The 14,210-nt window shown below is 35.6% G+C and overlaps 1 protein-coding gene across 1 annotated transcript in view; it reads left to right on the top strand.

Annotated features, from left to right (window-relative positions):
• The window catches only part of USH2A (usherin), a 717,315-nt gene that overhangs the window by 570,734 nt on the left and 132,371 nt on the right, over positions 1 to 14,210 (top strand). The window contains exons 55-57 of the mRNA XM_077759473.1: positions 1,297 to 1,404; positions 8,482 to 8,665; positions 10,324 to 10,481. Coding sequence (XP_077615599.1) covers positions 1,297 to 1,404; positions 8,482 to 8,665; positions 10,324 to 10,481 — 450 coding nt within the window. The remainder of the gene's footprint in view (positions 1 to 1,296; positions 1,405 to 8,481; positions 8,666 to 10,323; positions 10,482 to 14,210) is intronic.

Genomic DNA, 14,210 nt, shown 5'->3' with positions numbered 1-14,210 from the left:
ACCACCAAATAAATAATATATGTAAAAATGTAGTTCAGTATTCATGAAAAATTAATATAATAATTATTTTATTATATTATGTATATTAGCCCAATTATATTATATATAGACAAAGTCCTATTCTTTAAGAAAAGTTTTTGAGCTTTGGCGTTGTTTGAATTTTTTCAAGAATCAAGGGCAAGAAGCGTTAACTACCATATGCTCCTTGTCAAATGCTGCTGAGTCTTAAGGTTGCTTCTGGTCAAATAAAGGTTGCTTCTCTAGGTAACCCATTTTGTCTTCTCAAAAGCCTGAGAACTTAGCTGTTATCTTTGCCATCTTTAAAGATTAGTAGATCAAGACAAAGAGGAGCTAAGTAACTTGCCCAAGGTCATCAGCTATGGAATAGTGAGGTCTAACAACATGCAACTTCTGCTGTAAATGGATTACCACTCTTATTTATCCTGAGAATTTATTGAACAATTCCTGGGCTATGTCATATTCTGAATACAAAAACATGATCCCCTCATCAAATTATGTTCAGTCTATGTGTAAAGACAAAATCAACATACCTCCAAAACACAACAGAAGTTAAATGTGAGATGGTATTCTATTGACACATATGGTGAAGAAGTGTAAAGTTAAAAGAAAGAATGAGTTGGTGTGAATATAAGCTGAATATGACTTGGGGGTAAAAAAAAATGTTGAATCTAACCTTTTTTATTTTTTCCACCTCTATTCATATAAGAAGCAGTCACAGAAACTGGGATGGTTAGCCTGAAGAAGAAAAGACTCAGGGGGGATTTAATAACTGTCTACAAATATTTGAAGAACTGTCATGTGGAAAAGAAATTAGATTTGTTCTATATCTCCCTAGGGGGGCAAGTGATGGAAAGAAATCACTACAATATAAGAAAGGACTTTTAAACAAAACAAGGAAAACTCTAGAGCTCTAAAAATGGAACAGGCTCTTTGAGAGATGAGTACTCTGATCACCTAGGCAAGGCAGCTTCTTCAATGACTTCTTGTACAAGGGAATCAAGAGAAAAATAGATGGATAGGTGGATGGATGGATGGATAGATGAATGACATGAATTTTAAGATTTCTCCTAATGCTGAGAATTTATGATTATTAGTGATAAATGAAATTTCTATTAATATTGAACTGCTTGTGAAGTTTATACCTCCTTTAGAGACTGTTTTCTGCTTTTAAATTTTTGGAAATCATACCTACAACTCGGCATGTTACTTCTGGTGTTTAATTGATAATAAATAATCCTCTCAAGATGTACTTTATTTCTTGTTTGCTCTTTCTAGGTCTCCAGCCATACACCAACTACAGCTTCACACTTACAGCTTGTACACCTGCTGGATGCACTTCAAGCGAGCCTTTTCTAGGTCAGACACTGCAGGCAGCCCCTGAAGGTAATTAAAAAATATCCATGATATGGGAGAAGAAGTTTTCATATGGCATTTTGAAGTAAATTCTATAAACTCTTTCGTGTAAAACAAAGAAGAAATAAAGCCAATAGCTACAAAATAAAATTGTATTCTAGGCTGCCATTCTTCAGGTTTGGTTCAACTAACTATAAGCCACCCAACAGAAATTTTGTTTTCAATTCTTTAAACCTCTTCAATTTACTTTTCTGTGGGGAAAAAAACTGTTATATACTCAGATATAAAATTTCTCAAAACATCAAAAGTTAAACAAATATTTCGAAATGCCTGATATATTACACATACATGCTCACTGCTGGAGTTGACTTAAATATTCACTACCATGAACTTACCGTCAAGTTGAAGACACAGGACAAGTACCCAGACTTACATAAAGACGGAGAATCTGAAAAGTGATGTTAAGAAAGAACAAGTGTTCAATATATTATAATAACATACAGTGACATATGGTGACTGCCCTTATCATTAAGTAATGTGTAGAATTGCCAAATGTATATGTTTTACACATGAAACTAGCATAATGTTGCATGTTTTTGTTGTTGTTTAAATGTTTATTTTTGAGAGAGAGAGGGAAAAGGAGACAGAGAGGCAGAGAGAGAGAGAGAAAACAAACAGAGTAATGGTAGACAGAGAAAGACAGAAAATCCAAAGCAGGTTCTGTGCTGAGAGCAGAGAGCCCAATCCAGGGCTTGAACTCATGAACCATGAAATCATGACCTGTGCCAAAGTCAGATGCTTAACCCACTGAGCCACCCAGGTACCCCAACATTGTTATGTTAACCATATTTCAATTGAAAAAAAGGAACAGAATACTCAGGATAGTCTGAAGAGGGAGAGATTGTAACTCATCATGAAAATCAAAAAACATTTTATGGAGCAAGAGCGAGTTCTGACATGGACCATGAAGAACAAAGATTTTAACAAATTCACTATAGAGGAAAGGCAGAACCAAACACAGGTTGAGGAGATGTAAAATGGGGCCATCACCTTGGGAGGCAAATTGGCAATATCTATTAAATTTAAAATGTTAATTTTCCATGACACAGCAGTTTCACATTCATTATCTATGTCAGAAAATCAAACTTCCAACAAATGCACAAAAAGACACGTACCAGGATGTTTATTGAAGCAGTTTTGTTTGTTTACTTAATGGAAAAAAGTTGGAAGTAATTTAAAGGTCTATGTATAGGGGAGCTGCTAAATAAATTCAGGCATAGTCACATTATGGAACTCCATGCCTCAGTTTAAAACAATGAGACAATCTGATCATATAAAGAGGAAATTTAGAACTACAATAGGGCATGGTATCTTTTATGTATAAAAATGCATAGGCAATCATATTCATTTCTATAGATAAATAAAAATATGGAAAAATTCTGGAAGCATGTGCACATAACGGTTACCAATGGGTTGGGAACTGGAGTGGGTGTTATCATTTACTTTTAGAAGAAAGATAAGCTCAGAAGCTTGGGTTTGTGATCAACTGATTATTTTGTTCATCTTTATTATCTGCCTGTTTTCAATGTGGGGGAAACAGAGGCATACATGAGTTTATAAACAGAAATATAATGTTAATTACCATTGGAGAGTCCTGAACTGCTTGTCCATTACTCTTCTAATGAAAGGGATTGTTGTACCTCAGGATATTAGACCTGAACTTCCTACCAGTAAATGGGGAATAAAATGGAAAATTCCACATATGGGGCATATGGCTCCTCACCAGGATTTCACTAATGATGTTTTCTATATAAAGAATGTTTCGTGTCAAAAAGCTTAGTGTTCCTTTGAAAGGAAGAAACCAGCAGTGGATTTTTTGGAAAGGTAAACTATCAAATGGATACTTTGATGATAATGGATAATTTCTAAAGGATCTATCAACCATTTTTGGCTGCAACTCAGACCTGATAAAATAACAGGGTCTCTTGCTTCAGTGTACTTATCATATCTGTATATTTAAATTCTTAAAAAATATGCATCTATTTTCCCATCTTCCCCCCCAAAAAAAAATTCTTGAAAGAGCTAAGATTTCATGACTGAAAAAAATTATAGCTTCAACAACGCACAGGAGTGTGAGATGAGAAGTGTTTTACTTGATTTCTTTTTTTAAGTTTATGCACCTTTCCTTTAACACAAATAACTGTGCAAAGGAATAATAAACGAAATGGGCTTTCCCCTGCAGAACAAATATGGATTTAGAATCCATTTGCTGGCGGTGTAAGTGCCATTTGTGAATAACTTGTATGTGAAATGAATGTAGTTTGAATACTTAACTTGGGGGTTGGAAGAGAACAAATCAGCACTACCATTAAGTTCTGTTGTTTTACTGTAAAGTGGAAATAAACACATTACATCCTGTTAAATTAATAGTCTAAATTTAACTAATTATAAAATGCCTATTTGAGTGAATCAGACATAGTTTGAAGGTCTAACACTTGAGTGTCCTAAGTGGATATGGAGAGAATTAAAAGAAGCATCGCTTCACAGCCACCCTAAGCTCCACTTATTTCTCTCTTATTTTCAATCTGGGGGGTGGGGGAGTTAAAGTATATTACTACCCCATGGATAAGTTGGACATAATTCTCTGCAATTTTTATCCTCATAGAAAATTGTGTAACTTTAGTCAAATAAGAAGAATTCAAATTGGATTTTTGTTCCACCTTTTCAGAATTGCTGACATACCAGCAAGCTCTAATTAATTGTACAGTTCCCGTCATGCAAAATTGCAGGCATATTTACCTCTAGCACTGATAATGTGGAAAGGAAAAAGGAAAAGAAGATGAATCTTTCCCAGTCACATTCCATATCTCTCTTCCTCTGACTTTTCTTAACTGTTAGAGTCTTTCTCTACTCTTCGTACACGTAACTACACTGTCTCCCCTGGAATTCTCAGGTACTGTCTCCGAAAGTCTACAGTTCCCACAAAGCCTATGCTCATTCAAGGCCTGTGTATCCACCAGTCCATAGATATTTTTATCTAGGTGTTTTGAAAATACTTCAGTCTCAATATTTGAACACTTAAAATTTCTCTCCTCACTTCCTAACTTACTTTTCTTCCTTTTTTCCCTCTTTCGAGTACCATCATCCACCTCATCACCTAAGCTCCAAAATGGACCTTCTTAATATGTCTCTCCCTTTTTTTAGGCTATAAATGAAGTCCTTCATAAAAATCTTATTAATTTTAAATCTTAAGGATTTTTTAAATGTGTTCTTCCTTTCCATCCCTTCTGGTGTTGCCTTAAATCAGACGCCTATAACTCGTCATAATTAGTCTTTCTACCTCTAGTGATTTCTCTTCTTCCTCATATTCCCATTCCAATTCTTTCCTCCCTTGTGCCAAAATAGACATATTTCACATTAGTCACCTCCATAAAATCTCATTTCCTTCCAGGAAAAAAAAATCCACATCTTAGTAAAGCAAAATAGATCCCTCAAATTTTAACCTCTGCCAATTTGTTGAGTCTTTCTGTCTTCCTCACATGCCATCCAATATACCAGTCATGCTGAGGTACTTAGAATTCTACCATACTTATCCATATTTCAAAGACTTTGTATGGGTTTCCTTCAGTTTTGATTTCTTTCAGTACATCCTCACTCAGCTAACTCCCAGTTTTTCAAATTTTGGCTCACATCTCTCCCCTTCTAGAATTCTCCTATAACCACCTCTGCTTCCCCTCCATACTCATAGTACTCCCAGTCTGTGTTGGTACCCTTCCTACATGCTCTAAAGCACTATGCTTCCTTTTCTTATAGCATTTAGCAAACTGAATTATAAATTTTTATTTGTTCATTTTTATTCACCATAATACTGTGGGGTCCTTGAAGGATAAAGACTATTTGTCTTTATCCCCACATCCACAGTGTCTAACACAGAAAATGACACAAAATTGAGTGGAATGCTGGATGAACAAAGTAAGAAATAATAAATCTAGAAGTCAAGACATTGATGACATTAGCCAATATAGAACAGGGTCCTTTGGTTTCCAACAGAAAGTTAATCCACAATAAATTTTGCAATTTTTGAATTGGAATGAAGATTTGTAGAGAAATTAGAAGTGGGTAATATTGCATGGCACCGAAAACAAATTTAAAATAAAATGAGTAGAGATTCCTTTTTCTGGTAGCAATTATTGCAAGAGACCTACCAAGATTTCCTTCTGAACTTTCCTTCTTTCTGACTTTCGTGTGGTTTACCTGCCCCCCACCCACCTTCTAGATGATTTCTCTCATGACCTCCCATTTCCTTCCCTTGAGTTTTCTCAACTCTGCCCTTCTATTACGTAGGATAGGTTTTTTGTGATGCCAACTGAGACTCATGCTCACAAAGGGAGGCAGATTCTCTACTCTGGATTTATTAAGACATTTCACCAAAAATGGGTCTTATTCTATCAACGATTTCTTGCAATTGCTAAGATAATGGTGTCCCCATGTCATAATACAGATAAAACCATAGCACTTAGTATTTTTTTTTACACATTTCAGTTTCCTCTGAAATAAAACCAATGGACATAGCTGTAACCAATGTGACCAGAGCTTTCCTCAACTTGCACAAATATCAACCTAATTTTTATTTAAAACATGAGGCAAACCCAAGATTTTGATTCATGTTATTTCATTAACTCTATATCTACAGCATGCATTGACTGATTCAAAGTGGAAACTAACACCTTGGTGATTTTGTATATACCCTTCAAGGTGAAAAAGATAGGACTACAGGAAGCAGATTATGAAGTAAACCTTATACTTTATCTCTTAAATCAACAAATTAATATCATGTTTGAATTGGAACTCTAGTTGATTGACTCATCTAGCAGCTGTTGGCAGAGAAACCCAGACATAAATGTATGCTATGATTGGTAGATTTATCCAAGTATCTAAGAGTAAACTTTCAGAACAAAATGAACACTTTCTTCTCAGGAATAAGTTGTTTCTTATAAATTTAGCAAGTTTGAGCCATTTTAAAATCTATCCTGATTCTTTCAGGATGCTGCTAAATAAATTGCATTTGAATGTCCTGAAAATTTTTCTTTTAAAAGTGTTGAAATCTTATCCCTTACTGGATAACTTGCACCAAAGATACAGTCAACCAAAAACTATTGATTACAGGGAAGCTAATATTGCATGAGTTTTTAAAAGCTGAAGAAGAGAGTTATAGTGTCTATTCAGAGCAGAACTAGATGACAACATGAAATGGTAGGATGGATCTTCCTCATTGCCTAGGTTCTCCATCAATATATTTGTACATCTATAAGAGTGCTTGAATGTTTGACCTTGAATAACAGTTGTATGTATGTATATTTCAACTTTTGTTAGAAGAGTAAATTCCTTACAGGAACAAGCCATATCTTACTCACGTTCATATTTCCAAGAACTGCCTATAATACTTAGCATAGTAATTTGCAGATTGTATTTCCAAAAAATTCATTTATTCAATATCAATTAGGCATTGTGCTATCTATCCCTAAAGATACATGGGCAAAAAACACAGAGAAGACTCCTTCCCTCATGAAGCTAACTTAATATTGACACAGGAGAAAGAAGCAGACAATGCAGTGCTAACAACATAGAAATAATGACAATATCAAGGAAAAAATGATTATGGTGTTATGAGTATTAAGGAGAAATAGAAAAAGACATAGGATAGAGAGAAACTAGGTTGCAATCACTTCAGAAAATGTTAAAGTTATAGTTAGGGAAGGTTGGTCAAATAAGATCTCCCTAATAAGATGATCACACAGGCCACTGAACTTTGAGGATAAATTGCAAAACTGTCATGTTGTTGAGCCAAAATGTTCCAGACAGAAGGGATGGAAGTACAAATCTCAGAGGTGAGGAAGAACTGGAGACATTCTGCAGATAGAAAGGAGTCTGGCATGTTTGGACCCAGGTAAGCCAGAGCCAGAAAAAATACAGGACTGTACAGGTTATTGTAAGGAGTTGGAATTATATGACTAATTTCAGAAGAGTTGTATATTTTACAAGGATTACAATGACTTGTGTACATACCTTATACACTTTTACAAAGATTACAATGAAATAGTGAAAGTTTGAAACATGGAGTCCAGTTTAGAAACTATGATAGAAGTTCATGAGAGAGAAACGTCACTTGGATCAGAAGAGGTGGTGGTAAAGGTAGAGAGAATTATGTACATCAGGGTAGAAATGGCAGGATTTGATGACACATTACATTTGGGGCTGAAAACAGCGAGAGCCTCAAGAATAGCATTTTGTGTGTTTTGACCCAGAAAATGAATGGATCGACCAAATTGGGAGATGAACAAATTATAACAGAAAAACCAAGAGTTCTGTTTTGGATGTTTTAAGTCTTTCATACTTAATTAGTCATCCACATGGAGGTGTCAATTTGACGGTTGGGTTCATGAGTCTGAAACCAAGAGAGAATTTCAGCCTAGAGATACATTTTTGGGAGTGTTCACCATAGAGATGGTATTTAAAACTGAGACTAAATGAAGATCCTCTAGAAAATGAGTGTTGGAAAGGAAGAGAGGGAGAAAGAAGAGGGAAGACTAAGGGAGAGGAGAGAGCCTAGTTCTCTAAGGCACTGCATAATTTTGAGTTCCAGGAGGGGAAAAGGAGCCAGTAAATGAGAGAAATGATGAAGAGGAACGCAGCATATGGTGTTAGAGAGGCAAAGGCAATGTATGTTATGCACTGAATTTGACAATTCAGATAAGTACTATATTATGATTACTTCGACATATTCAAAGTTTAAAATTCCTGGATAGTCTCTCAGGCCTTCATTAAACTCAGAGTAACAGCCAAGATAGAGAAGTTTTCTTCCACTTAGTTGCCTGATATTCACTTTTTAAAGGCAATTCACAGATAAAATCATCAAAGCACTGAAGAATATATTTGTACCCAATTGTCTATTTTACCTCCAGAGTATGGAAAATGTATTTTTTTGTTTTACCATGAAATTTTCTATCAACAAATAAAATTATCATAGTATGTGAGATGATGGTATGACTTTTGATAAGGTGTATATTTTATTCTAACAATAAAACCTCATTGTGTTATTTTTTCCAGGAGTTTGGGTGACACCTCGACACATTATCATCAATTCTACGACAGTGGAATTATACTGGAGTCCGCCAGAAAAGTCCAATGGCCTCATTTCTCAGTATCAATTGAGTCGTAATGGAAGCTTGATTTTCCTGGGTGGCAATGAGGAGCAGAATTTCACTGATAAAAACCTGGAGCCCAACAATAGGTAAACTAAAAGAAAACTTTACCAATCATGCAATTAGAATTTTAACCTTTCAGTGTTGAAAAATGTGCATCTCTAAATGAAACAATATTTTTTTGAGAGAGAAAGAGGGTGCAAGTGAGTGAGTGGCCGAGAGAGAGAGAGAGAGGGAGAGAGAGAGAGAGAATCCCAGGAGGGGCAGAGGGAGAATCAGAGAGAGAAGCAGTGCTCACCTGAAACTCGTTTTACCCAAAGCGAGGCTCGTGCTCACCCGAAGCAAGGCTGGAGCTCACCTGAACCAGGACTCAAACTCACTTGATGTGGAACTTGAACTCATAAACTGTAAGATTATGACCTGAGCCAAAGTCAGATGCTTAATGACTGAGCCACCCAGGCACCCTCTAAATGAAACAATATTAATTAACAGGTTAATTAATCTCCTCATTCATTAGCCACTTCATACCTGTTGGCATCTTTTAATTCATTTCAGAGGTTGAAGACTCAAGTGCTAACTCATTACTTTAGCCTTCAGAGTACATGATATTTTTAATTTATTTATTTTAAGTTTATTTTTGAGAGAAAGAGATAAGGCGGTGGAGGGCAGAGAGAGAATCCCAAGCAGTCACCACACAGCACAGAGCCCAATGCAGGGCTTGAAGTCCCAAACTGTGAGATCATGACCTGAGCCAAAATCAAGAGTTGGAAACTTAACCAACTGAGCCACCCAGGTCCCCCAAATGACATTGTTTCAAAATGTAGGGGTGCCTGGTGGCTCAGTCAGTTAAGCTCCGACTTCAGTTCAGGTCATGATCTCACAGTTAGTGAGTTCAAGTCCTGCATCAGGCTATGTGCTAATGGCTCAGAGCCTGGAGCCTGCTTCAGATCCTGTGTCTCCCTCTCTGCCCCTCCCCTGCTCACACTCTGTCTCCTCTCTCTCTCTCAAAAATAAATAAGCATTAAAAAATGTAAATAGTCTTCTATTTGACATAGAGCATGAGAATTTTTACATATATAAAATACACAAAGTATTAAACATTAAAAATTATCAAATTATCTTCAAAAACATGCATTCTTAAACTACCAGTAAAAGAGATTTAAGAAGTTTTGTTTGACATCAACTACGTTTTGTTCTACCATAATGTTTTCTCTGCCTGCTACACTACGTGTAGATATGAGTGGTTTTAGGGGAAAAAGTTCCACACATTTGCAATTCATTCCCATTCATTCCTCAACAAAGACAAAATATAGTTTTGATCAACAGATGTTTTATTGCAGAGAGTAGAGATCAATTCAGTTCTATTGTGGAGTGTAGGAGGTCAATTTAGAAACATCTTCCTCTGAACATATTTCCCTGAACTCAAACCCATTTAAAAATGGGAGAGATTCATTTGAATCCTCCACAATCTAGTAGCACACTCCAGGACTTTTCTGAAATCTTTAGGAAAAGTTATTAATTACCAGAGGGTTAGGAATAAAGTGGGAAGGGACAGAAATAATAGCAGTCTGGAGAGAATGATGTGTGTTTTGAAAAAACTTTCAAGCCAATAGTGAACTTTCTGGTCAAGGAGCAGAGAATTTGCAATTTGTCATTAATTTTGGACCAGGCAATGAAGAGAAAAGCCAGAAATCACTGTTCAAGCCTTGTGTGCATTGCCTCATCATAACCCTTTCTTTTAATATAGATATGTTTATAAACTGGAAGCAGCAACTGGAGGAGGCAGCGGCTCTAGTGTTGATTACATCATCCAAATGCCTGTACTCACACCAGACGAAATCCAGCCTCCGTGTAACATCACAGTGATAGGACCTTATTCCATATTCGTAGCTTGGACTCCTCCAGGTAAATAAAGTGTGTGTGTGTGTGTGTGTGTGTGTGTGTGTGTAAATGCACACACATGTGCATGTATATACATAAAACATTTCAGGGAAAGTTCATTGGAGATTAGGATAGAAATGTCTGAATTTAGTAAATGAGAAGGAAACAATCTGTCTCCTGGGTAAATATGAGCAGAATACTCTAAACCACATTACCAAGTCACATATATAAGTATATGTACACACATATATAGATACAGATGGAGACATGTAGGTAAAGATATATAGACACCTAGATGTATACTTTCCTGTCAAAGTAACACTTTCTTTCAAGTACTAAAATCTGTCTTCTTATTTAAAATTTTTTAATGTTTATTTTTGAGAGAGAGCAGAGACAGAGAACGAGTGGGGAAGGAGCAGTGAGAGAAGGAGACACAGAATCTAAAGCAGGCTCCAGGCTCTGAGCTGTCAGCACAGAGCCTGACGTGGGGCCTTAACTCACAAACAGTGAGATCATGACCTGAGATGAAGTCGGATGCTTAACCGACTGAGCCATCCAGGCGCCCCTTTATTTAAATGTATAGCCAAGGTAAGTCATATAGGTCTGAATGGCCTCAAACATTCATTCTACAGGACTTCCTAGATTGGATCATTGATGTTATATGATCTGGTATTTAGTATAGCAGTGAATAAGAAACTCAGAAACACATCAGTCTACTCTCTTCATGTCCCTCGGGTTGTGACCAATTATGGTAGCTGAGTTTTGCCTCTCTATACTATATAGCCTCCATTGTGCCATTTAGTCACTAGTGACCTGCTTTTGTGGTTGAGTGCATTATTATATTTTGATGTAAGCATCATCCTCAGGTACAAATATGATGACATTACTGTGGAGTAAGGAATAAAGTGAAATCTCTCTGCTCTGTCTTTTAACATAAGGAACATACAGAAATTTTGTTTTGGTACAATGTAAAATGCATTTAGGTGTTAAATTCACTTCAAAATATTTGATTTTATCTTTAATATCAAGATAAAATTGATACAAATTTCTATTGTCTCCATCGGAATAAGTTTAGCCACAGTTCAACATACATTGAAAACAGCTGGATAACAGCTATGTTGACCGTCAGCAGGTTCATTCCATAAAATAATTAGCAAAGATATATTTTTCATTTATTTGAACAATTATCTCTGTTAAAACAAAAGAATTAAACTGGAGTTTGGAAGAAAAACTTCCAAATTCATTCTATGAGGCTAGCTTTACCCTGATACTAAAATGAAATAAAGGCACCATAAAAAGAAAAATACAGGCCAATATCTCTGATGACGAGAGATGCAAAATTCCTCAACAAAATACTAGCAAACCAAATCTAACAGTACATTTAAAAAAATCATTCACCACAATCCAGTGGGATTTATTCCTGGGTCAAAAGGGTGGTTCAATATTCATAAATCAATGTGATATATCACATCAATAAAGAAAAGGTAAGAGTTATATGATCATTTCAATAGATGCAGAAAAAGCATTTGACAAAGTACAACATCCATTCATGGTAAAAACCCTCAACAAAGTAAATTTAGAGGGAGTATATCTCAATATAATAAAGGCCATATATGAAAAATTCACAGCTAACAACACCACCCTTAATTGAGAAAAACTGAGAACTTTTCCCCTAAAGTCAGGAACAAGGCACAAATGTCCACTCTCACCACTTCTATTCAACATAGTACCAGAAGTCCTAGCCATGGGAATCAGACAACAAAAAGAAATAAAAAGCATCCAAATTGTTAAGGAAGAAACTTTGACTATTTGCAGATGACATGATACTATACATAGAAAATCCAAAAGACTCCACCAGAAAACTACCAGAACTGATAAATGAAGTCAGAAAGTTGCAGGATATAAAATCAATGTACAGAAATCTGTTCTATACACCAGTAATGAAGCAGCAGAAAGAGAAATTGAGAAAACAATCTCATTTGCAATTTTACCAAAAATAATAAGATAGCTAGGAATAAACCTAACCAAAGAGGTGAAAGACCTGTATTCTAAAAACTGTAAAACACTGATGAAAGAAATTAAAGATGATATAAAGAAATGGAAAAACATTCCATGCTCATAGATTGGAAAAACAGTATTGTTAAAATGTCTATACTACCCAAAGGAATCTCTATATTTAATGCAATCCCTATTGAAATACCAATAACATTTTTTACAAAACTAGAAGAAACAATCCTAAGATTTGTATGGAACTACCAAAGACTATTAATAGCCAAAGTAATTTTGAAGAAAGATAGATGAAAGAAAGAAAGAAAGAAAGAAAGAAAGAAAGAAGAAAGAAAGAAAGAACAAAGAGAAAGAAAAGAAAGAGAGAAAAGAGAGAGAGAGAGAGAGAAACGGAGGCATCACAATTCCAGACTGTGTTATATTGGAAAGCTATAGTAATCAAAACAGTATGGTACTGGCACATAGATCAATAGAAACCCCAGAAAACACACACACACACACACACACACACACACACACACTTACATGGTCAATCAATCTTCAACAAAGCAAGAAACAATACCCAGTGGGAAAAAGAATGTCTCTTCAACAAATAGTGTTGGGAAAACTGGACAGCAACCTGCAAAAGAATGAATCTGGACCACTTTCTCACACCATACACAAAAATAAATTCAAGATGGATTAAACACCTAAATCTGAGCTCTAATATCATAAAAATCTTAGAAAAGAACACGGGCAGTAATTTGACATCAGCAACAGGCAGTAATTTTTTCTAGATAGGACCCTGAGGCAAGGGAAACAAAAGCAAAAATAAACTATTGGGACTTCATCAAAATAAAAAGCTTCTGCACAGTAAAGGAAACAAACAAAACTAAAAGGCAACCTGCAGAATGGGAGAAGATATTTGCAAATGGCATATCTGATAAAAGGTTAATATCCAGAATGTATGAAGAACTTACAAAACTCAACACCCAAAAAACAAATAATCCAATTTTAAAAATGGGCAGAAGATATGAACAGACATTTCTCCCAAGAAGACAGATAGATGGCCAACAGACACATGAGAAAATGCTTGTCAACACTTATGATCAGGGAAATGCAAATCAAAACTACAAGCAGTTATCACCTCACAAGTCAGAAAAGCTAAAATGAAAAACACCAGAAACAACAGTTGTTGGTGCGGATGTGAAGAAAGGCAAACCCTCTTGCACTGTGGATGGGAATGCACACTGGTTGTCGCCACTGTAGAAAACAGTTACAGACATTCCTCAAAAAGTTAAAAACAGTACTACCCTAAGATCCAGCAATTGCATTTCTGGGTATTCACCCAAAGAATAAAAAATCACTAATTCAAAGGATGATATCCACCCCTATGTTTCTAGCAGCATTATTTACAATTATTTATTTACAATAACCAAGATATGGAAGCAGCCCAAATGTTTATCAGTCCATCAATTGATGGATGAATAAAGAATGTGTATATATATATGTATACATATACATATATGAGCCAAGGGTTAAAAAGAGAGAGAGAGAGCCAAAAACCAAGAAACAGTCTCTTAACTATAGAGAACAAACTGATGGTGACCAGAGGGGAAGGAGTGGGGGATGGGCTAATAAGTGATGGGGATTAAGATCACTTGTCGTGATAAACACTGAGTGACATGGAATTGTTAACTCGCTGTATCATATACCTAAAACTAATATAACACTTTATGTTAGCTAATTGGAATTAAAATAAAAACT

The sequence above is a fragment of the Crocuta crocuta genome, unplaced genomic scaffold (assembly GCF_008692635.1).
Source record: "Crocuta crocuta isolate KB4526 unplaced genomic scaffold, BGI_CrCroc_1.0 scaffold556, whole genome shotgun sequence".
In the NCBI taxonomy this organism is placed as follows: domain Eukaryota; kingdom Metazoa; phylum Chordata; class Mammalia; order Carnivora; family Hyaenidae; genus Crocuta; species Crocuta crocuta.
Note: the sequence above shows the minus strand (reverse complement) of the source record. Positions and strands in the feature narration are given on the sequence as shown.